This window comes from Vicugna pacos, chromosome 11, assembly GCF_048564905.1.
Source record: "Vicugna pacos chromosome 11, VicPac4, whole genome shotgun sequence".
Classification (NCBI taxonomy): Eukaryota; Metazoa; Chordata; class Mammalia; order Artiodactyla; family Camelidae; genus Vicugna; species Vicugna pacos.
This window is the reverse complement of record NC_132997.1, coordinates 75,364,067-75,389,892: the sequence shown is the minus strand read 5'-3', so window position 1 is coordinate 75,389,892 and position 25,826 is coordinate 75,364,067. Positions and strand designations below refer to the sequence as shown.

Here is a 25,826-nt window from a genome sequence, read left to right as displayed (position 1 = left end):
TCATTTTCATATTCTTTTTCACCATGAGCTACTATAAGATCTTGTCTATATTTCCCTGTCCTATACAGTATAAACTTGTTTATCTCTTCTATATATACCTGTCAGTTTTCTAAACATATTATGCTAATCCAACATCAGTTATTGCTCTCTAAAAAGAGGGGGAGAAATTTCATTCATTCATTCATTTGTTCATTCGATAGATATTTATTGAGAACTTACTATGTTCCAGGCACTATTCTAAGTGTCTGCATTATAACAGTGTACAAGATAGACAAGTCCTTATATTTTTGGCTTTCCTGGTTTTGAGTCTAATGACCTGATGAAAGTGTTATCATTTGAAGTAAAATGATTCAGTTGTATCATGGCACTGAGAGTGAAGGTTCTAACTCTGCTCATGTAATTCTTAAAGTAGAATAGGTAGCTCTAGATCAAAACTAAGACAAAGGTATTGGGAGTTAGACTCTTCCCTTTCTCCCCACTACCTCTCACCCTCCACCACTGCATACTCCTTCACCATCTGAAGTAAGTGCCTAAACTTATGATTTGTCCAGGCAAGGCCAAAGAAACTGAAGGAAAAGGGCCGAAACCCTATACACAATCAAGATTCAGACCTTTAAAAACATTTCTGATGAACTTGGAAGGGGAGAGCCAAGTGCAATTGTAGGGCGGAACAGTTGAGCCTTCAGGAGAAATGACCTATGTGCAGAAGGCACCTGGCAGGGAATGACTAGAATTAGCGGTAGGGCCTGGAGTCACCTTTCAATGACTGCAAATAGAACAAGCCCACATGTCTCCTTAGGCCTAGGTTCCTGCTCTGGTTATGACTTTCTGTTCAACAAATTATCCCCAAATGTAGTGGCTTGAAACAACCATTTATTATGACTGTGGATTCTATGGGTCAGAAATTCCCATAGGGATGGCTTGTCTTTGTTCCATTAGCTTCAGCTGGAAGACTCAAAGTCTAGGGTGATTCAAAGGCTGGTACTGGAATCCTCAGAAGGCTCATTCACTCGTGTCTGGCGGTTAGTTGATGTCAGTTGTCAACTAGCACCTTTGTGGAGCTGACAACTGGAATACCTACATATGAACTCTTCATGCAGCCTGGGCTTCCTCCCAGGGTCCTACAGTCAGATGTCCAAGAGAGCCAGGTGGAAGCTGGGTCACCTTTTCTACCTACCCTCAGAAGTCATAGGGCATCACTTCAACCATGGTCTATTCACCAAGACAGCCACCAAGACACATAGAGATTCAAGGAGAGAAAAAATAAACTCCTCTTGATGGGGGAGTGACAGGTTCTGGAAGGGCATATAAGACCAGAAATATTTTTTCAGTCATTTTTGGGAAATACTGTCTGCCAAAGTTTCATCCTCCTTGTTTCTTTTCTCTGACTGGTTTTTCTTTTCCAACTCTCTTTTTACAAAGCTCTTGCCAGATATTGCCTTAAATGGGTATCTGCTGGAGGTGTTGCTGGATCACAGATTCCTTGAGATTTGATTCATGGGCTAGAGTTTCTATTGGCTGCAGCAGCCTAGGCCCAGTTGTTAAGGCCTCCTGGATGAGAGTCTCTCATCACAGCCCAGGATATGCTAGGATTCTGGCCTGTCCTAGGGAGATGAAGGCTGGGAGACCTGAGAGGGGTCACCGAGCTTTGCCAGTTGAAAGTTGCTTTGGCTGTTCCTGATGTCCCCTGAGGGTGGGAAGGGAATTTGGAAAATTAGATTCCAAGATTTGTACTGGGGCAGAAAGGTCAAACTTCTTTCTTGCAAATCCCCAAAACCAGTTCAGAGAAAGGCCAAGTAAAATTTTAATATGTATATACCTGGAACCCTCATCCAAAAACTAGAAATGGAGTCTTTATTTCTTTTCTGAGTTCAGAGAAGTCCTAATGACCTCTCCTTAGGTCCACAGTGATAGGAAAAGGTACATTTTCCACAAAAACAGATTTGTGTGAGATTGTTTAGATAAATCAGTGATGAGGCTGTTTGAACAAGAGATAGAATAGAGGATTTGAAGTCTGGTGACTTGGGTTGTGTGACCTTGGGCCATTCACTTAACTTCTCTGATTTTGTTTCTTCATCTGTAAAATGAGGATGCTAAGAATATGGTCAGTCCTCCGGATCCACATCCATGTGTTCTGCATCTGTGGATTCAACCAACAAAGGATCAAAAATAGTTAAGAAAAAACTTCCAGAAGGTTCCAAAAAGCAAAACTTGCATCTACCATGTACTGGCAACTATTTACATTATATTTCCAACTATTTACATAGCATTTATATTGTATTAGTAGGTATTATAAGTAACCTAGATGACTTAAAGTACATGAAAGGATGTACCTAGGTTATATACAAACACCACACCATTTTGTATAAGCATCTGCAGATTTTGATATCCACAGCGGTTCCTGGAACCAGTACTCAACAGATAGGGGCCCTATACGATCCTCTTTCCTTAGGGAGATCAAGAAGGTCACATGAGGTCCTGTTTTTTTAATTGCTAGTGAATACTAGTTAATTGCTATTATTATTGTTGTTTCAGTTATTACAGTTTTTTAATAATAATTGATATGACTCGAGAAGCTTCTTGTTACCTTTCCCTCAACTTGCTGTTTGCTTTTTTCTCTTTCCTCTTTCTTTGAACCCTGGAGAATATGATAGGTGATATTCTTGGCACCTGAAAGGCAATGACTCAATTGTTAAAAACAGCTGTGGTTTCCAAATTTGGACTGCCACTTAAAGAGGAATTCTCAGTTTTCTGAGCAGTGGGTGAATTCTGGTTATATGAAAATCTGCATGATGCATTAGAAAGCCAGAGATACTATTGGAGCAACCCACTCCTTTGGATGATCCACACAGAATCTTCCTTCCATAGAATGAGGATTATCATCTATGCTCTGGGAGATGAGTCAAGGGAAAGAGTTGAGAATCTCACAATGCAGGCAAGAGTCAGATGGGAAAGTGAGAGATGTTGAGGATACAGTGCAGATGGTATAGAGCTGGGCTGACTCCAAAACAATGACATAAGAACCAAGAAGAACCACTTTGGCTTAAGTTACTTAGACTCTATGATTTGCATCTCATCTCCTAGAGGAATCAGAGGAGGAAATAACACTTGTTGATATTATTTTCAGCAACTCAATAAGCACAGGAAGGAGTTGGTGAAATCCCAATCATAAGGAAAGTATTTTCAAAAGTACTATCCTCTTGATTGCATTTTAAATACTAAATAAACTGAACAATTGGCTTCCCTAATAGTTGAAATTTTCCTTCCTTCCTCCCTCCTTCTTTCTTCCCTTTCTTCCTTCATTTATCAACTGTTTGTAACATTCTTAGTATCTTCCAGATCCCTGGGGATAAAATGGATGTGATGGTTGTCCTCATAGACCTTATAGTTTAGTGGGAAAACAGTTAACAAAGCAAGCAGTGGTAGTAAGATGGGATGACTCCTATAACAGGACATATAGGATGCTATGGGAGCCCATGGTGGGATGTATCTACCTTGGTTTGTAAAGGAAAGGAAATCAGGGAAGTCCTTCCCAGAGGAAATGACATTTAGGATAATACCTAAAAGATAGACACCTTTTAATTTACATAGTTCTTCTTAGGATGTGATCAGAGGACTCTTGGTTGTAAATATGTATGATGGGGTGAATGATTTATGTGGTTTATAATATGACCATGATCTTTTGTTAATATCATCATTGCTTATGATTGCTTATAATACTGAATAAAGATTAACTCTTTTGAAATCTCAATACATTCACTAACATCATGTCACTTTTTCCAATACATCTTAGTTGCAGGATCATGGAAGTAGGTAAGGCAGAGGAATATTTAATTCTTTTGAAGTAATTAATAGATTAAAAAAGAAATGTTCTCAACCAACCATTTGGTTTACCTACTTCTTATAAAAGTATATCAAAGGGGAAGAGGGTAAAAGAATAACAGTTACTCCTGAGGATAATAGAATAACTGGACATACAACTAAAGGAAAATGAGGATAATAATCATGTTAACTTTCTCTAATGAAGAAAACTGGGAAATAAAAACACATTACTAGGGTAAGAACAGTATCACCACTGAAAAAAATCAGTTTTTGATTGATTCATACATTCATTCATTCACTAATTTATTGAATAATGTTGAATGCTTATTTCAGTGTGCCAGTGCTATCATAGTGCCTATCACTTGGCAGGTGCTCAGTCAATGTTAGAGGGAGGAAGTTAGGAAGGGGAAGGTGAATGAGCAGAGTAAAATAGTGCAAGAAGTGTAAAAGAAGCAAAGAAATATCTTCATCTCTTTCACATTTGGATATGCTATCTCCACTGTTCACATGAAGAAGAATCTAATCTGCTACTAACTTTGCAGCATAGTGTTGAATAAATAGAAATTGATTTAGACAACCATAAACAGTTGATGCCTACATCTAGACATAGTAGGAGATATCCTCTAGGTATGTGGTTAGGGGCGAAGGAAAAGGTCTATTTATGGCTCAAAGTAACATTTCAGTCAGTTTGCTAATGCCAGATATTTCATTTTAGAAAAATAATTTTCATTTTACACTAGGAGGAGGATGCAGAATGTAGATAACCTGAGAAGAGGTAAACCACACTGGTTTAAAGTCACACTAAGGTGTTACTATCAAATAGATGGTTCTTTCCCAAGAGCAGGTTTTGATGGAGGGGAAGAGAAACACGAGCCAAGGAGTACTCAAGAAAGGCAGAGGACCCTAAATACAAATTGTGCCACACTAATACCTTAGGTGACATCCAGATGATTCTAAGTTGTGTGGGGCTGGAATTTTATACAATGAGGACCTCTTTAAGAAAAAAGAAAACAAAACAAATTTGCATGATTTAGAAATATAGCTGGCCATATGAATACATGACTAGGGCCCTTCCCAGGACACAAGTAGAGGCTTGTGAAAGTGGGGAGCTGGAAGTTCTAAGCTTCAAGAGTTTCCCTAAGTAAATTAGCCTCTGTGACTCTACTTGGCTGTGCATCTGCAAATGGGAGAATATGACCCAAGGAAACTTTGACTCTTCTCTTTCAAATATAAAACATTGATGATAAACAGGGGAATCTAGCTGGAAAGGTATGTTTACCATAAAAGGCATTGTCTTTCCATGAACCATATTTCCTTGATTCTTAAATACAAACAACTATAAAATGTACCATCAGATTAATAACAGCTGATGGGGGAAGTAAACAACTGGCAAGTTTCTTTTGATATTGATTATGAAAAACATTCTGATTTCAAAACCATTAAAAAGTGAAAAATACTTCATCAACTTATAGAAATAGAGTAATTGTATTACCTTCTGGTTACAAATGCCATTTATTGAATGCATCATATATTACTAACCCTTTGAAGAAACCACACTTGCTAAGCAGTGAAATTAGAACTCCTAACTCCAGGGCCCATGCTCTATCCAGTACACCATTGTGCATCTCCCATGCTTGTTAACCATTAATTTTGTCACCCGTGTGATATTTATATTCCTGACCACCCAGGATTAGGAAACCTTTTTAAAAAGAAGAATACTGAATGTTCGTGATGGAAGAACATTAAATTAATCCCCCCAATCAGTTGATACAACCTGGGGTGGATATTCCTAAAAGTGAGGGCTAAGTTAAAGTTGGGTACCACAATATTAGGTAATATCTAATATTTCCACAATATTGTATAGAGGAAGAGGACAAGGATTTTCAGGGAGTGATTTGCATTCATTCACCAGACTAAATTCATATGTTTCATTTGCACAGGCTTTTTAGCCAATGTACAGTGAGGTCTTGTTGTGTGGAAGGCAGTGACAACATGAAGGACATATGGGGGGAATGGCCCTGGGAACAAATTGCTACTTGGAGAAAAGGTCTTCTTCAGGAGGAAAAGGCAGCTTGGGGTGACCTTCTAATATTTCTACATGGAAGTGCGGGGATCATAGGGTTTGTCCTGAGTGAGAGGAAATTACCTCTGAGCCTGGTGGAACCTATGACTTGTCAGTAGGCAGACCATCTAGTAAGCCTGGCGGGTGTTAGTAATAGAAAAAGACTGCAGAAGGGAGGAGGAGTGATTTATGTGCAAGTAGCTGCTGTCCAATCTCTCCCTCCACCAGCACTTATCCTTGAGTGTAGTCATTGCTTTGGGACTTTATGAAACTTTCTTCCTCATTTTCTTGCATATGCTCGTAATTTCCTTGCCTCCCTAGTGACTTTCTTTTTTGTGTATGTTCCTATTTTAATATTATGTTTTGTTGCAATTATACTCAATTGCTTTTCTGTGGTTTGAGATAAAAAGAGCAGAGAATACAATTTTAAATCCTAAAAATGACACAGAAACAGAAGCCACAAATTAAAAATTGATCTGATACCAAAAGAAAATGAGCAAATATGGCACTCCGGAACAGGGAGATGATAAAAAGAAATTATACAGAAAAAATTAATGAAACTGACAGGAAGTACATTAGACAGAAGAAATAAATCGGGAAGAATGTGATGAGATATTGGAATGGCTGAGCTCAGAATAGCCTGGCTTGTCTAACCTAAGAAGGACATATTAAATATGGAGGCAGTTTAGTGAACCAGAGCTTCTAGGTCTCCTCAAACAGAAAAATTCAATTAAAATTGAACAGAGCACAGAACGAGAACCATGAGGATTTGGTGTTTACTCTTTTGGTTCTGAAGTTATTAGTTATTATTAGTTATTAGTATCTCTGATACTCAGCCTTTTCTTTGGTAAAATATTACCTCTCTCACTTATTAACAAGTAAACTATTTCATTGTGTCATTATTTAACAGATATTTAATAAGCAAAGTAACTGTCAAGCATTCTGTAGGGCATGCAAAAAGGGGAGAAATGTGGCTTTCTCAAGCTGCTTATAGTGTAGGAAGGATAAGCAAACAGAAAATTACAACTCAGTATAAGGTCAAGGTTAGAGATAGGTTCAAAGAACTTTGGAAGCCAGAGAGGGAATTAATTTTCTGAAGGTTTGAGAAGAGTTTCATAGAGGAGGTAACATTTGAAATAAGTCATGGGAAAAAAAAAATCAGACAACATGGGTGAGTTCATTTTGTGTGGTGAACCATAGGTCTTGTGGGGAGGGAGGGCAGGAGAGGTAGCTAAGGGGTGGTTATGAAGGGTCTTAGATACCTAGTTAAGTAAAGCAGTTGGCATCATATCCTATGGATCAGTGGTTCTCACCACCATTTCACTGTGTTTAACATACTCCCATGGACAAGTGGATAAAATAGACTATAGGCTGTGTGTAATTTACTGACTCCTTACCTTTTTTTTCCCAGGGTAAGGAAACGTTTCATAATTCTGGTGAATGAAAAGAATGCTATTGTAATAACTTTGAATCCACTTTTTTAAAGTAAATTCCCCAGATCACTACTTTCAGTATTATCAGAAAGAAGTCACTTGTAGCCCATCTGCCAACTAATCACATGAACCTCTTTGAGCACATGACTGAGTTCTGATGCTGTAATGGAGAGCCATTGAGGTTCTGAATCTGCGGAGAAAATTGTCATGTTAACAAATGGCAGCAGTGTAGAGGGTGGTCTTGAGAAGGATGGACTTGGCAAGAAGACCAAGGGAGAAATGATAAGATTCAGAACTCCAGAAGGGGCAATGAGAAAGCAAAAGGCAGAACTGAATGATCCCCTTCTCTTTTAATATAGTAGGTAGCTTTGAGTCAAAAACACACAAAAAGGATGGAAAGAAAAATTGGACTTCTTATAAATACAATAAAGAACAAAGAGGCAAGGGCACCCCCAAGGAGAACTATGTGCGTAGATAAGGTTTAAGAAACTCCTTGAAGCCCTTTAGCTCCTTCTAACTTGCAATATAGGAGACCAGTTCTGGTTGCTTTAAGAGCTACTGCTCTTCCTGAAGTCCTGGGGATGGTTGATTTCCAAGTAGATGAGATGCTGGAATTAATGGACTCCAGCTTCTTTGGGAGGGCGGGCCTCCTGCCAGGGCTGATTAGCCCAGCTGGCCTGTCCACTATTCCTGTTTTATTGCTTCCTTTCTCATTAAGGAAGGTGTTGGGTTTGGATAACCATAAACAACATGTCTGCTGCTACAAGGCTACCATCACTTGCACAGCCAGTGGCTGAAAGCAGGCTCTCAGGAGTCTTTTTTAAAGACTGAGATCACAGTTTTGGAGAAACAGGAAAAGGAAGCCCAGGCCTGAAAATGTGCCACAAGAATGGTTATTTCTCTATTTCTACTGTTCTTCTTTTTTAAAAAAAATTCAAAGTCGTAGGGAAAATAAGAAAAAAAAATCAGTACTGTTTTTCTCTTTGGCCCTCCTCTCTCTTGATATAGCCACACAAAACAATCCTGATGTCCTCAACCCCTGAAATATGAGAGAAGGGAGCTAGAGGGATTCCCTTCATACTACCCTGCCCCCAGCAGGCCGAAGGATTCTGAGCAGCCACTGGCAACTTGCTGAGCTCTTCTGTGGGTGCCTCAAAGCTCCCTTGTCCACATAGGTCCAAGGGCTGAAGTCTACTGGGGGCAAATGAACTGCTGAAAGGGAGCCAACCACTCACCTCGCCTCTCCCCTCACTTCAGTAATCTCAGCACTTGTACTTCTCCCTCCCCGGACAATATGTTCCTAAAATAACCTTCATTGGCACATCATTTCTCACCAAGAACTGTACCCTTGATCTTTCCAGTCTTCCCATTTTCTGTCTTCCAGCACAGGGGGAATCATATTTATTCACAAAACCACAGTGTTGAACAACATACCCCTTAGTTTCTTAGAGTTTCACTTTCTAAGGGAATTTTGCAGCTGGTTCCATCTGCTTTTCCTAATTTTTTTCTGTTCTCCTCTGCCCATACTGCTTTCCTGTCCAGTCCCAACCAGCACCCAGCTTCAGAACCTCCCCAACACGTCACTGTGATGGTCTTCTCTGATCATGGTAGACACACAGTACATCAAACCTCTCTCCATGTCTCAAGTGGTAAATGTTCAGAAAATCCTTATTGATTCATGCCAACTACTCCCAGAACCTTTAACATTGATACTTTGTAGGACTCTCTCCCTCACCAAACATTTCATATAACTGGCTTGGTTTTGTATCAAAGCGCTACCTCCCTATGTTTTTTGTCCATGTGGCTTCTCTAGAGAAGGACAGGACTTGCTCCTATGCTGAATGGATAAATGAACTACTCTGAATGCTAATTATGTCAATATGAATTATCCATGTGCATTTTAAATTCTAAATGAACCTTACCCTCTACTTAGCATACATCTGGTCTATTACCTACCAGCATAAACACATTCAAAAGAAAGCAACCGATCCTAATGTTAGATGGCTCCAAATGCAGTCTCATGTGCTTTGGACAACGAGAATGGTATAGGTAACATTTTATTTACTTTGAGAGCTTACCATCTGCCAGACACCTTTCCAAGTGTTTTACAAGTATTAGGTCACTTAATATCAGAAAATGCTCTGAAATAGATTTTTTATTATTCTAATTTTACAGTTCAGGGAATTAAGGCACAAAGAAGTCACACAGTGAGTCAAGGATAAAACCAAGACTCCAACACAGGCAATCTGTGGGCAGAGTCTATGCCCCTAACCACTGATCAATGCTCCCTCACCAGTAACAAGAAGTCTTAGATTGTTTCCTTCCAAATCTTCCTGCAAGTCAGAAGAGAATTCAGATGAACTTTATTTACACCATATGTGTGTCCTTGCAGAGGCCTGTGTACACAGTAATTTATAAATCCAACCGCTTTCTGGGATCAAGTCCTCATTTAAAGGAGCTAGAGGGGCATCCCTTGACCACTATCTAAAATCTCAACCCTCCCCTCCTTCCAAGGCACTTTCTGTCAGATTACTCTGTTTCATTTTCCTCCTAGTACTTACCATTTATTATGTTTACATGTTTATAATCAGTCTCCCCCCTTGACTAAAATATAAGCCAATGAGAGTAGATACCTCTGTTTCATTCACCATCTGCCCCTAGAACTCTGCTTGGCATATAGCAGGTGCTCAATAAATATTTGTAGAGTGAATGAATAAATCCATTTGATAATGCCTTAATGTTTTGGGATGGACATCCTTAGCCCTTTGTTAGTCTTGTTTTTATACATTCCCCTTAGGTAATTTCACCTACTCCTGTGGCTTTTTCCACCACTCTCACTGTTTACCTCTAGGGCAGATCTTGTTTCTGAGATGACCAGCTCTGACTAGCTCTCACTTTTTTTGCCTCCCATATTTGTTGTTTATGTAATTTTAAGCTCCATAATCAAAGAGACTCTTGACCTTTGGGGGACAGGAGCTAACAGGACCTTCATAAACACTATAAAAAATTAATACATTTTAACATTTTGTATTTGGAAAGGATTTACATTTCATCTACTCCAAATTTATGGCTTTACGTGTTGGTGAAGAAATTGAAATCCAAGCTAATGATGATTACAAAGTCTCAAGCTATTATGCAGTAGAACCCCAGATTTCCAGGGCACATTCCTCTTTCCACATTAGTTATCTGCCTATTAGAGTCCACCTCTCTTTTTGCTAATGCTATACACACACACACAGCTTTGAGGTATAATTCACATATCATAAGATTCACCCTTTAAAAGTGTGAAATTCAGTGATTTTTAAGTATAATCACAGAATTGTGAAACCATCACCAGTATTTAATTTAGAACATGTTCATTGCCCATCAAAGAAACCCCATACCTATTTGTAGTCACCCCCATCCTCCCCCCATTCTCCTTCCTTTTCTCCAACCCTAGAAAACCATTAATCTACTTTCTGTCCCAGTGGATTTGTCTACTCTAGACATTTTATGTAAATGGAATAATATATGACCTTCTGTGTCTGGCTTCTTTCACTTAGCTTAATTATTTCAATGTTCATCATCTTATAGTACGTACCTTTTTGTTTTGTTTTATTCTGTTATGTTTAACCAAACCTGCTTTCTCTAATTGCCTCATTTCAATATCTATCTTTGAGCAGAAGTTAAATTGTGAATATCCTGGAAGCCAAAGGCAAAAAAGAAAAACACTAATATTTACTCAGTTCTAGTCAGTGTTAAAAGAAGCACCAAGTCTATCAAAAGCACAGACATTTTTCTAGTACTATATTTTAAGGGAAATCATCAGTGTAATCCTTTAATTTCACTACATGGCTCTGTCTTCTGATCATTCAAGGTGTTTTTCTCGCTTTCTCATTTATACTTTTTCCAGCTCCCCTTGGGTTGGGCACTCTGAGCAGTGACAAGAAGCGGGAGAGGATCACCTTGTGGTGTCCTCAGTGACTCTTTCTGGGTGAAAGGGGGAATCCTAATTTAATCTTTAACAACAGTCCAGTTTGACCTCCACTATTAATTTTCAGGGTCTTTCTTGATCACAGTTCTTTCTTATATCTCAAATTTTAAAAATATATACAACTTTATTCCTGAAAGGGTCAAATGCTTTTCCAACCCTGATTTTAAAATAAGTCTCAAATAATGCACAGTCTCTAGAAGATGGAGGAGAAAGGGCAGGGAGATATACCTAAGGAGAGATGAAAAGAGGAATATGGTTGCTTGCCAACGTCTGTCCATAGGTTTGGGAAAAGGAAAGTTCTGACATATGTGTTACATCCCATGTATGTTTTCTCTTTTTTTGCACCTGAGGTGCAGAAAATTAAATTAAAATCATGTTCCTCAGCTACAGCAAACTATTATCATCAGTTCATCCTTTTGTTTTAATTTTCACCTTCGTCTCTAATCCCCACTTGCATTCATCTCCCTCTTATACATGCCTCTCTTGTGTTTTTATTTACATGCCCCTAAGAGAGATGTATCTTTATATACTATTTTGTGTTATTAGGTATGAATGAGTAATTACATAAGTAATATTGTGCCATAAATCTCATTCTGTTTCTATTTTTTAAAACTTACCATTAAATCTCTAAAGCCTATTCATGTTGCTGGATTTACATGGAATGTTTTGCTCTAGCTGCTGCATAATATTTTATGGTATGTATCGACCACATTGTACTTTTTCATTCCTGCAGCAATGGACACCTGCCACAAACAGTGACATAGTGAACATCCTTGTCCTTGTATCCTTAGAGACCGAAGGTGAAATTGCTTTGTTCTTTATGTCTAGGAGAGGAAGGGCCATAGGGCCTAAATGCATTATTGCCTTTATCCTCTTATGCATAACTGGCATCCTCTCAGTCCCACCTCCTATTCTAGCCATCACTTCTGAGACCAGAGCTAGGCGGGGGCACAGGCAGCAACCAGCTTGGTGCTCATGTGGTGCCGTAGGACCTCTCATTTCCTGCTCTGGGACTTCTCTAAGGTGAGTGTGGAATGAAGGGACCCTGCTCAGCACTCGTGCCTGCACAAGGAAAGAGTGATGACAGTCACAAGACTATCCTTGACTTTTGGAGGATAGGAGCCAAGGGATAAATGCTTTCCCTGCTTTCCCCCAGTGGGGGCAGTTCTGAGACAAAGTTCTTAAGGCTCTTTCTTACCAAGATCCTTGTTGAATTGCGTTCAAGTTGCCAGCAGTGGTTGCCAACTTGAAAACTCATTCTTGTACTGTTTTTCTCTTCTTCCCTTTTTCAGTCTCCCAGTTCCTCATTCCTTCTCCCTGTTATTACTTCCCAAATGACCTACCCACAGACAAGCCTTTGTCTCAGGCTCTGCTTTCAGAGGTTACCCAGCACACAACATTATCCCTAAGTACTGCCAGATTGCTTTCCAGAGGATCTGAGCCCAGATATGGATAGTCTGGCCAGTTTTTAACTTGTGGATCAGAGACTGGGTCGTTTCAAAACTTCAGAGGGTCACCTTTTGACAAGAGGCTTTGTCTCTGCATGGAAGGTTGCTCCCTGTGGAGGATCTATCACCTGTGTGTCAGTAACTTTTCTTTTTACACTTAATGCAGTTATTTTCAGAATGTGGTTGCAATATACATACATGCCTTGGTAATTATAAAATACCTCTCCCAAACGTTGATCTCTGCCCTCTCTTAAGATTCGCAACTGCTGATGCATGGACAGTGCACTCGTCCATAGGTGTGCCCTACAGAGAATTAAGAAAATTTGCTTCTCAATACTTGTTAGTATGGAAGCATTGTGTGATCTACATCTTCCAGTGAAGAGTGTTGTAGTCAACTTATGTCCTAAAATATGTACTTGTTCTCCTGTCGCATTGTTACTTGGGTTTACTTAGGGGAAAAAAAAAGATGATTTCTTTGAGTAGACATGTACCAATGCTAATGCTTTTGTGTGTGTGTGCCAGCTCACTGTATGTGGTGTGCCAACATGAAAAAAGCACAGATCATGACCCCTGGGAGCTGGGGATCAGAGGAACTTACTAAAGGGAAGTTCCCTTCTTATTTGGGAACAGCTCTTTAAAATCTCATTAACTCCGTCTGCTTTTGTTGTGTGAACAGGTGGTTAACACATACACCCCAGGAAAGAAGATTTGGCTGGAAGGCGTGGTGACCACTTCAGCTGGAGGCACAAACAATCTATCAGATTCCTATGCTGCAGGATTCTTGTGAGTAACACTTGCAGTTTCACCCCCAAGGGCTTTGAGGAAAGAAGGGTGGGGATTTGTTTCCCATCAAAAACTCTTCATCCATTTCTTTGTAAATGTGTTTAGCCATTCAACAAACAGCGATTAGGGACTTGTCTAGATACTAAAGTATCAGGTAAGGGAAGATCAGGCAGGGCTTTATGGAGGAAGAGGCATTTGAATGGGACATAGAGAGATTTGTCTAGTTTCTATAGGTGGAGAGTCCTGCTGACAGTACTAGGGGGCACTCTAGGCTGAAGGAACATTTATGGGCAAAGGCACAGAGGAGGGAAAATGACTAGTGTGACAAAAGCCTCGTATCTGCAGGGACGTAGTGAGGGCTAAGATTAGGGACGGGTTTTACCACCAAATCTTGGAAGGCCTTGAAAACCAGGCAGGGGAAATTAGGCCTTGTTCTATATTCAATGGCAAGTCATTGAAGGGAGCAGAAGAGAGACACCATCTGACCTGGTTTAAAACGTTGGCTTTGGCGGTAGTATGTGCAGGAGTTTGGAGAGGCAAGAGGTAGGAAAATTATTTGAAGGCTACTGCAGTAGTCTGGAGAACAACTTAAGCCAGAAGCATAAGGGCCTCTGGCTGGCCTCCCAGTGTGATGTGACAGGGACAGACCCCTCAGGACCACAGGCTAGCCAGGTGACCTGTACCTGGTTCAGTGTAGTTTGTGGTCCTGGCTTTATGGCTGAGCAAGTTCTTCCTGAGAACTGCAGCTCTGCCCTCAGCTGCATGTTTTACTGCAAATGGCTGTTCCTAATTATACGGCTGTAGTTCGCCTTCATTCAGGCAGCTTCTTCAGTACAGTTGTGAAGGACAAACCAGGCCCGTGAGGCAGCTTGTCTTTACAGGTGGAATCCTGGCAAACGCAGATGAAGAGAATGAGTCAGTGTGCTACATGGTGATACCCGGGGTCTTCCACCCCTGGGTCCTCACGTGGAGGAGCACAGACAGGTTGCTCAAAGAGACTGGTTCAAATGAAGGAAATGGAGTGATCAGCAGTCGATACAATGTTGCTAAGGGTCTCCTTTCAAAAATACACTTCTCACAGGGTTTCACTGCGAGATGCCAAATTGGCAGTCAGTACTGCCGGGGGAACCCTTGGATCAGCAGAGGCCTTTGCTCAGCTGCGACAGGACTCTGCTGCAGGGCCCAGCAAACAGCCTGCTTATACTGAGTGTTTTTGTGAACATGCTTCCCTTTAGGGAGTGATGTGAAATGAGAAATACCACAGACTTTCATGAAGGGAGCTAGAGAGAGACCTGCCTTTTCTTGAGCATCAGCCAAATATCCATAGGTCTCTGCAGTCACTTTACAACCTAGATTAACACAGTTGTTTAGGTTTTGGTTGTAGTGCAGATATCCAATGCTTGACTGACAAAGATCCAGTGAAAACCAGCTTATTCTGTTCCTGGTCTCCTCTCTTACTGCTTTGTCACCCATTTGCTCCTAACTCCACCGGCAGTACCCAGATACATGCCCTATGAGTCCAGTTCTCCAAAAAGCATAAATTGCTTCCTGGGAGAAAAAAAGGTAAAGCATTCTAGGAAACTCCCTAAGGCTAACAAGAAGTTGGAAAGAAGGCATTTTTCAGCCCTTTTTAAAATATATGGCTTAACTCTAAACTTACCAGGACACATATACATGCATGTGCGAATTAGAATTCTCTACTGCCAAGTATTCAAGGGTGGTTTTCCCAGTCAGGGCTTTGAGATTCTTTGATGCACTAAAGACACCCCTTGACATAATGATATGTCCCAGCAACTTGTAGTGTCTGCCACATAGTAGATATTCAATAAATTTTCGTGCAGTGGAAAATAATGGCTGCAGAGGAATCCTTGGTGAGACATACCAGTCATCTTGCCACTTTTATCTACTTGAGCATAAAGGGGAGGCCTGGAACACCATTTATTTCCCCTTCTCAGGAGGTTTATTATTACAGGAGGAAGATGACAATAACTCCAGAACTAACCATTTCACTCTCAAAAGCCATGAGGAAGCAGGGGCTCTGGTCACGGTCATTTTTGAATGCCCCAGACCCCAGATATGCAGATGGTATGTGGGTTTGAAGAGGAGGATGCATATTCTTCCCTCTCACTTTAGAGTTCTTTTGAAAACTTCCCGTATACTAGCCAAACAGCCCACCAGATTTACTAATTAATATTTACTTGTTGAGTTTATATTCTTTACAGGTCGCTGTGCTAGGCACTCTAGAGGTCACAAGTAGGAATTTGATACCGTTTTTGTAGATGAGTACGGAGTTATCTGCATACCCAGTGCTTTGCAAATGACTTACACGGTCACACAGGCTTCTTGTACCTCTCCTCAATGCTGAGGAAAAGGTCTGGTGTTTACACTTGATTAATTAATTTTATTGAATGAATAATGAATGAATGAACAAATGGGATCTTTCCACATATTAAATATCAAAATACAGTCCATATATTGATATCCAGATGCCACTAGAGGCAGGGGTTCACATGTATGTGATTACACATTTACTCGTCATTTTGTTTCTTCATTCATGCAACAAGCATGGATAGAAGGGTGAGTAAGACAAACTTGTTTGTACACTTAAATACTTGTTACACAATAGACCCTACTGTGTTTGTGCTATTGCAGTGGAGAGAGCCCTGACTTAGGTGGCATCGGGCAGAATTCATGTTACACTTCTACCATAGGTCGGTTAATGCTGTGTCTCGGTGGCTAAAGGAAAAGCCAAACCTGTTCTGATTTCACAGGGTTGCTAAGTGAACAAAAATAATAAAGACAAGTAGCTTAGCCATGGGATATTCCAAAAGCAATTTCAGTTCCCTGGATCACAATGTCCCAGTCTGAACAACAACAACAAAATGGTTCTACTATATTATTGTCAGATTTTCTTTTTGATTTAAAACTTTTGTTTTTGTATTTTGCTGAGTTTGGTTTTGTTTTGTTTTTGTAACCCTAATTATTAGTAAATATTGGTTAGTTTTATGGGAATAAAATATAATTGTTAATTGAAAAAGATTTGAAAATATTAATCATATTTATTCATAATATAAAAATTAGCAACGCTTTGTATTTCAGAGAGGTCACTGGTTTGAAGCTCCATATGGTTTCAGATTTGGGAAATCATAACTATGCAGGATTTGTCCCTCATATGCTGAATGGTGATTCTCAAAGTTCCTAGAATTTAGTTTTATCCAGATCAATTTCAACCTAACAAAGAGTATGAGCACCTACAGTGTGCCAGGAACAGTGACGGGTGTTTTGGGTACAAAGCTAAACATGTGACTGTTTTTGTTGAACTCATACCAACTGGGGCAAGGTAGAGAAGTAAGTAATCAGCATTCAGTGGGCCAGGAGAGGGTATGACTAAGAGTTCTGGGAAATACAGAGAGGGGAAGGCACTACTGTTGGCTGGGGCAGCATTGTTTAGGAGGAGATGGCATTTGAGTTGGAGGTTAACAGATGGGAAGAAATTTGCCAGGTAAAGTGGGTTAGTGGAAGAGAGGAAGGGAATCCTAAAGAGAAGTTAAAACATGTCTAAAGACTCAGGCAAGTATGAGAAAGCATGGTGTATTTAGGCAGCCAAAAGTAGTTCTGTGTGGCTTAGAGCCTGGGGAATAAAGTTTAGGGTGAGAGAAGAGGTGGCAGGTGAAGCTAGATAATATATGCTCAGGAAAGATTATGAAATGCCTTATCTTTTATACTGAGATGACTGAAGCTCTAAGTCACATTTCTGACACACATATTTTTACTATTAGAAGTTTCCTTAAGTTTCAGAAGAATAGAAAGACAGGAAAGGAAATCAATTCATGAATGAATGACTGAATTAAACGTGTAAATGATGAAGGCAGAGTTAGCAGTGGGTGTCGGAAGAATCACAAGGGCAGTATTTTTGAAGCTAGCATGCCCTGGAGAATGGGTGTTTGGCATGGTGGGGTATGTGATAAGTGTGTGAGCAATGCAGGTCCTCCATTGCAGCATGTGTATGAGAGTAGCATACTCCGATCCCTGTACAGTTAGTTATAGTGCCAAGGAAATTACTATTGCACTGAATACTGACAGTGGTATGTGAGGGATACAAGTGACTGGACCACTCTTGCATTGGTCATGGGAGTATGTGGGTTAGAGTCACATGAAAGGTACAGGTACAGTGAATAGGTGAAGCAGGGTGTTTGAGTGATGGAAAATATAGTGTGTGTGCTTCTGTGATTGTGTGTCTTGTGGTCGGGGGGATGACTTTAGGCTTACAAATGGCTAGGGTGTTTATTTATGTGTTAGTATTATAGGAATAAAAGATAAGTCGCTAACAACAAGCTAATGACCAAAGACAATTCATTTTACTCCCCTGAATCTGTTTCTTTTCTTATAAAATGAAGACATTGGATTTGATCATCTCTAAAGTCTCTTCCGTCTGTGTATTCATTGCTTAAAATAATCCTCTCCTTTAAATTACTAGGTAAATTTGGTGGGTGTAGGGGGTTGGTGTGTATGTGAGCCAATTTCTATAGAGCTCATTATATGCCATTTAAAAAAATGTATTGATGTAGCTTTCTTTCCCTGCTTTTTAGGTGGTTGAACACTTTAGGAATGCTGGCCAATCAGGGCATTGATGTTGTGATACGACACTCATTTTTTGACCATGGATATAATCACCTCGTGGACCAGAATTTTAACCCATTACCAGTAAGTGTAAGATAAAGATTCCCAACTCCTTTTCCATGTCCTTCAGTTCTTTTGATTGTGCCTTGTTCCACATTGAGAGAAGTTTTCTTCTCCTTCTGTTACCAGTTAATTTCATAAATTGAACAGAAGCATTCTTGGCCCATTTTACAGACTTTTGGCTTCACTTCCCACACACACCGCAGTATATACACACACATATGTACATATGCGTTTATGCATATACACATATATACATTTATATATTTACATATTTATTTACCTCTATTATTTTAACCTTGTGCAGTTGAGATTCCACATCTACTTGTGGCCTGTTTGAACTCTGCTTGAGAGAGAATTTTTCCACATTGTTTTCTTTTAATGCTAATAGGAGACATTAGTTAATGTCAGATGCAACATGTTGAAAACAGATGGGAGAGTGTTGGCCAAGATCGGATACAGTAGAAACGCATCCCTTGGAGAGTGGCTGAAGTGGATGCTGATCCCTCTGTGACAACGAGGGGATTTTCCCAGGGCATCCCCTTCTCTGAGAGAGCAAAGGGAAGGGAAGGGAAAGCTAAAGAAGAATGGCAAAGGCAGAGATCTGGGTTTGTCCAGTGACTTTACTAACCAGTCAAAGAAATCCCACTTAGTCCAGAAAAGCTGTGCTTATCAGAAGTAGTTTACCCTTCTCACAGACGTCTTTCTTGGTCATGATAAAACGTCAGAGTCCTCTCATTAACTCATAGTATCAGAGCTAGAAATGATTCAGTTCCACCTCATGTGACAGAGGGGTTGACGGCCCGGGGTGGGAGGAGGGAGCATGTAGAGCCAGCACTAGCACCTGTCCCTGTGCCCTGGTCCCGTGCACTTCCTACAGAGTTAGTGCTGCCCTGAGGTCCACAGTAAACAAACCAACTGGAACCAGTGACGTTCCTGCCATTTGTTTCCCTTTGCCCATTTTTATCACACTCCCTGTTCTTCTCACCATCCCGCCCCAGCCCAGCCCTGAGCCAGGAGGCCTCCGAGCCCAGAACATAGAGCAGCTTGGCACCCAACAGCATCATTTCCATGTCTCAAAAGAATCCCTCTAGTTCAGAGTACTAAGCAATTATTTTATCCCTGATCATACATGACTCCAGTTAAATCACAAATACTAAAGCTGACTGGCACAGTTGCTTTTATTCACAGGGCCAGGAGACCTCTCTCTCCACGTGTGTTTGGGGCTCGGGTACAGAGGGATGGAGAGGGGGTTTCCAGTTTGGAACCACAGGAGTTTTTGTTTGTTTGTTCGTTGTTTGATTTGAACTCATAAACTCATAGAGATAAAACAAAATAATAATTAGAAAAGCATCTATGAAATGTAAGCACTGAACAAATATAATGTCACACAAATATAAATATTTATTGAGCACCAGGCACTGGGGAGGAGACAAGTAGCGGCTAAGTGGATACACAGATAATGGAGTACTGTAAGAGGGGGTCAGCAGGGCTCCTTTAGAGCTCATGTACAGGGAAGGCTTCTCTGAGAAGGTGACATTTGAGCCAAGAGCCCAGTGACAGGAAGAAACCAGACATGCAGATTTTGCAGAAGAGCTTTCAGGCAGGGAGGGGAAGGGGCTAGCACAAAGGCTCCGAGGCAGGAACAGAGTTGGCATGTTTGAGGAAACACAAGAACACAAGAGTGCTGGGGGCCTGGCAGGGAAGAGGGCGGCTGCTTGGACAAGAGACAGCCCGGGTCAGCTCACGGGGCTTTGAACGCTGAAAAGAGTTTACTTTTATTGTAAGTAGTATGAAAAGCCATTGGAAGATTTCCTGCAGGGAAGTAACATGATCTACCTTACATTTTTTAAAGCTCACCCTGGTATAATTAATGCACTAAATATTAGTTATATATATTTTAATAATATGGATAATAATTTACAGACCACTTTCATTTTCCACACATCAATAATACTCCGAACACTCCTTTCTTCTCTCGGCCCTTCCTTTTTCCCATCTTTCCTTCCTTCCTTTGTTCCTTCCTTCACACATTCAGATCTCATTCACTCCTCTTGCTCATGCGCTACATGCTGATCACTTCCTGACAGTGAGCCACTGTGCCGAACCAAAAAGACAAGGTCTTTGAACTCCTGGAGCTTATAGTCTATTGAAGCATACTGAGAAATGGGAAGTATATAAACACATAAATAAGATAAATGCACTTTGTCATAATTGCTCTGAGGAGAGCCTAGTGAGATAGGCATCACTGTTTATACTTACTTTGCTGAAGAGAAACTAGTATTCTTTGAAGTGACCTACCCAAGGTCAGACAAGTGGTAAGAGCTGGCACTCTCAGAGGTTTTCAGTTCTAACTGTCATTTTCTTTTCATTGTGCCCCACTGTTTCTTGCAGTACTCTCCTTGGTATCTGTGCTGTGATCTGAGGCCACTGTTTGTTTCAGAATTGGATGTGGAGATGGAAGCAGGCATCTTGAGGAATTTCAGAGAAGAAACCTAGGCTAGAAAAAGATGGTCTTTAGGTGACTAGACAGATTTGATTTCCAGAGCTGCACAAACCTGGATTCCATATCAACTCTCTGTGTACCTTTGCACAGCTGTGTGTGAGTTAAAGATGCAAGTTCTCATGGCTTTGTTCTCCCCAGACGACAGTTAATGCATGTGACATAAGCGTAGCACAAGACACCTTGGTGGGTAGGTGGTAGCAACACAGAGGTTCATGGGAAGCTAACAAGTCCTACTGATTTAGCACAAAGGCTCAAATGATGTGGGCAGGTGTAGCTCCAAAAACACCAAGCTCTAATAAAGAAACTGTATGTAAAAACACTTAAAAAGATAGCAGGCTGTCTTTTTATCTTTCTTTGTGCTAGTAAATTCTGCACCTGATAAGTAGGGAACTTGACAGCTGAGGGAGTGTGTCCTAAGTCTCCTGGAAAGAATTTACTAGGCTAGATTAGGGCACCAATCTTCCAGACCTTACCACTAGACCCTGGGATGTGTGATGGAGACAGACCTGGAATCATACTGATTGCTACCTCAGAGAGTTATACAGTTGATACCCAACCATTGCCAATAAAAAACTGTGGGTTTTACATTGTGATTAAATCTTTAAGAGCGTTCATTAGGAGTTTAGGGGATTAGTAAATTGTGTTTCTGCTTCCCAGAAAAATCACCATTTTCTATTCCTGTTCCTTCAAATTCAGCTCAGTGCATTTCAGGAAAGGATCCTATTGGCAAATACTGTTTTTTTCCTGTTGATGTTGTTATGAGGGTCTTAGCCTAATGGCTCCTCAACCCATATCCCACATTCGCCCTCTACCCACCCAGTCAACTTTGATCCCAGTTTGTAGGATTCCAGCCCAGCTCTGCCAAGGCCATTCCAGCAGTGCCACTCCAATCTAAGGCAAGAGAGAATATGAAGGTAGACCTTTAAAAAAGATACTTGCCTTCAGAAAAGGTCATTTTCAACTACATCCCATGTTCTTTATGGCTTTTCCTCTAGAAAAGTGCCAACTCTCCTCCTATTGCGAGATTTTCCTTCTCCTGAGAAGAGAAGAACATTGAGTTCAGCAGTTCTTCATTACTTGACTCCCACCCCTTTCCCCAGACCCCCACCCCTTGCCATTGGGAAAGCGGGAACGTGTGAGTCTCCACAGCCTGTCAGCCAGTCGTGGTCTCCCTTGGGAATAAGGGATGTTTGTGCAGAAGAGATCTGCACATTCAGTGGACATAGTCCAGACCCCACCAGCCATGGGCATTTCTCCTAAGAGAGGGTTTTGGAATTTAGCTTGCTGCTTTTTTTAAGAGCTTGATTTACAGAGCTTTCAGGGAAAGGAATGGTGAATTACTAGTCAACATCTTCTTAACTCCCACACCAGTCTAGCAAATATAATTCAATTCAAAAAACATTGACACTTCAAATGTGCCTGGCTCTAGGCTAGGTATTCTGGGGACATGCAGATAAATAAGATTTGGTTCCCTCATCTGTAGAGCTAACAATCTGGTGTGTGTTTGTGTTTGAGGGATTACAATGTAGTCCTCTACTTAGAATCAAACAGAAAGCTAGTTCACTTTGGATAGCCTTTTCTACACTGGGCATAGTGGTAGGGATATTTATATTTGCTGTCAACATTCTTTCTTGCTGACTGTCCCTGATGAATAATAATAAACATTCAATTCAGCTCAATGCACACTTACTGAACACTTGCTGTGTACATTGTTCTGGAATACAGTCAGTGGTCATGGATTGGCATGCAGCTCACTAGTCCGTAGTGGGATCAAACTTGTGGCTGTGGTTCGCATAGAAACACACTCAGAGCCAATCCGCCACTGTTCAAATGTTGTTTGGCTATTAGAAAGAAACTCTGCATCTTAATGGTGGCTGCCTAGCTTCACTTGTTAGCCTATCACAGGGATAAAACCCTAGGTACTCCATCCTTATCTCCCTTTGAAATGTTAGACAGTGCCTTTTTGCTGAACAGCCATGACATGGACAGAGGATCAGTTTAAATCTGTCCCTTTCCTGAGGATGAACATCCAGTTATAAACCCATGTCCCGTTGATGCTGGCCATTGCACAGTTTCTTCTTGTAAGAGGAGCACTGTCTAATTAGGAAACCTCTTGGGGAGCGACAGGAGTTTGGTGCTATGACAAGATTCATAGGTTCTAGTCCTAGCCCTACCATTAATTAGATGTGTATCTTTGGGTTCCAATTTTATAATCACTTAAATTGTAATAAAAATGTCTCCTCTATCTGCCTCTAAAAGATATTGTTTAAATCCTTTAGAAAACTAAATATGACAGTAAGAATCATTTTATGTATACACGTACACATAGAAGATTACTGGAGGGAACTACATCTAAGTGTTCAAAGTGATTTTCTTTGGGTGGTGAGGTTACAGATAATTTTTATTTTCTTCTTTGTGGATTTTTTTGTATACAAAATTGTTTCAATCAGTATTATTGCCTTCATAACCTGAAAAAAAATTAGGCTTTTTTTAAAGTAGAATGTTTTGAAAGAATTAAGTGCTTTATTACACTTGTGCTATGTGCTAGATACTGTGCTGAACACTGGAGACACTGTCCCTGGCTTCATGGAGCTTACAGTGTGGATGGGAGACAGATAAGTCAGCAGGGGCCGTAGCAGAAGTGCTTTAGCAGGACAGAGAGGAACAAAGCCAGCCTGGTGGAAGGCAGGCATGGGACATCAAGGAAGGCTTTCTGGAGGATTCAATACCTGAGCTGGCTCTTGAAGGTGAAGGGCAGGTTAGCCATAGGAAGAAGAGTTTGGGGTCTGGGGAGAATTTTCCAAATGGAGGCAGTAACATGTACAAAGGGTCAGAGGCATTAATTTTCCAGGCAGTTATGGTGGATAGATTATGAAAACTGACTTAGGAAAGCTTTTCCCATCGCTGTCCGTTGGCCACACAGAGTGTGTGCAAATTAAGGAATTTCAGAGCTACAAATCCGGAGGTGGTGGGGCAGGGGTGATACAAAACCTCGCCAAACTGGCCTGTGACCTGTATCTTGGTGTAGCTTCCTTTCTCTTTCTTTTCTTTCCCGTGGGAGCCATCAGGAAGATAAAAGAAGCAGAGAGTACCTGTTTAGGGGTAGCTGTGATGTGAAACCCAATCCCCTCATTAGAGGCCCTGACAAAGACTTCTCCATGTGCAGCCTTCCTTTGTGGGAGCCCGCGGCTGCTGAGAGAAGGGCATCCTCAGCTGCAGGATCAATCACTGGGCTCCGGGTCGGTGGCTGAAGGCCTGGGCTGCATGCCCGGTGGGCATGACTTGCTTCTTTCCTCCTCTGTGCCTTTAAACACTGGCCTCTCCAATCGCAGTCTGTACCTGAACTATCTGGCTAGGCAGGTAGCTCTTTTGCCCCTAATGCTTTAAAGAGAGGCCCCTCTGATTTTTAACTACCAGTCCTCATCCTTTGCTTATTTACCAACCGGAGTGGTTCTCTTGGGATGTCATTGATACATGTCAGCGGTTTAACAGCCACCCTGGTGGAAGCTGCCTCGGGCAGTAGAAAGAGCTCTGCACCTGGAATCAGAAGATGCTGGCCCCGGTGCAGCACCACAATGTTCCAGCTGCTGAGTCTGCATTTCCTGCTTTGTAAAACGGGGCTAGCTGTGCTGGGATAGGGGAGTAGGGAGTATTTGAATGTAGTGCTTACAAGTATTGGCTTTGGAATCAGACTGACCTGAGTTTCAAACCCAGCTCTTCCATTTACTACAGTATCCCTGGGCAGATAACTCATCTTCAGCAACCATCCGTTTCCCATCATAAAATGGAGACATTAGTAGTGTCTACCTCAGAGCTTAGTCGGAAAGGTTTGAACTAGCCAATGAGTATGTATCTTTTACATCATGGTAAGTACTCAACAAATGTCAGCTGCTATTATTATTCATAAAGTCACTTTGTAAAATGTAAAATTCTGTAAGTCAGTGATAATTATCATTAATAACCTGAATATAACTGTGGCAAGATAATATACATTTGAATATTGGTACAGATATCTGGAAATCAATCAAGTAATGATAACTAAAGAATGAAAAATTTTTTGTAAAATTAAGTAACTAGAAAAATAGAACAAAAGAGGAAAGCTTTGCTTCCTACACTTGAAAAGAACTGACTGCAAGTGGTTAAAAACAAACTAAAAATTACATTTTATTTTCCTCCAGAGAAGATGCTGCCAACCTTTCTTGGGGAAAGGCAATTAAAGCAGTAACCACACTGCAATACTAGCTCTAACACCTTCATTTGATATTTATAAATGGCCCAATAAGCCCTGGAAACCATGATGTGTCACATCAAAGTGCTAATGACAGCACATTATGTGAATCACTGAGAAGCAACAATTGAAAATCTCACTCTGCCATCAACCATTTACATTGTTCCCAGATGCAATACTGAGGGATTACAGCTACAGCAAATTGTGCGGCAACCTAAATAAATTAGGGAGAGGAAGAAGAAGCAATTACAGCCTCTCTGTGTTTGAGCTTAGGAGCACAGTGTGCCATGCTCACAGCAACCTCCAGATGATGGAGGAGCAAGGCCAACTCTGGAAATGAGAGAAGCTGCACCTCACTTAACCTCATCAGTTCACCTAATGCACTAGAACATTACCTAAAAATAATCTGACTAGAAGCAGCGGGGAGGGAGGGAGAAAAAAGAAAAGAGATAAAATGGAATGCCCTTTGGTGGATTGGAAAGATTTTTTGTGAATGGCACAGTATGACAAACCTAAGGTTAATTCATCTTAAACACTATATTTGCAAACACTGAGGGCACAATGATGCCTGGTTATGACATTTAGGAACCAAAATAGGCCTGTGATAGAAGGAACCATGAGAGCCAAACATAGTATGTTTCTTATATTTTTTATAACTCAGTGTTTTTTTGTTTGTTCAAATAAAAGTAGAAGTCTTTAAAAATAGAAATAGAATACAGTTTTTCATTCTTTTTTACAAATTAAAAAAAAACTATCAGTCTTTAGATACCTCACTAACTTTTTTACACTAACCCTGTATTTCATCTCTGATTTGGTTTTCAGCATTGAAAGGATTGAATAGACCACATGATTTTGACTCACTCAATCTAAACTTGACTTGAGCAGACTTGC

General features: G+C 40.7%; 1 protein-coding gene across 2 annotated transcripts in view; it reads left to right on the top strand.

Annotated features, from left to right (window-relative positions):
• The window catches only part of HPSE2 (heparanase 2 (inactive)), a 569,659-nt gene that overhangs the window by 432,355 nt on the left and 111,478 nt on the right, over positions 1–25,826 (top strand). The window contains exons 8-10 of one of the 2 annotated variants that reach the window (XM_015244637.3): positions 13,415–13,521; positions 18,111–18,225; positions 20,596–20,871. In XM_015244637.3, the coding sequence (XP_015100123.1) occupies positions 13,415–13,521; positions 18,111–18,225; positions 20,596–20,700 (327 nt within the window). In that variant the 3' untranslated portion in view covers positions 20,701–20,871. Of the gene's footprint in view, positions 1–13,414; positions 13,522–18,110; positions 18,226–20,595; positions 20,872–25,826 lie in introns of those variants that run through there. The other variant, XM_006210536.4, reaches the window with a different exon arrangement.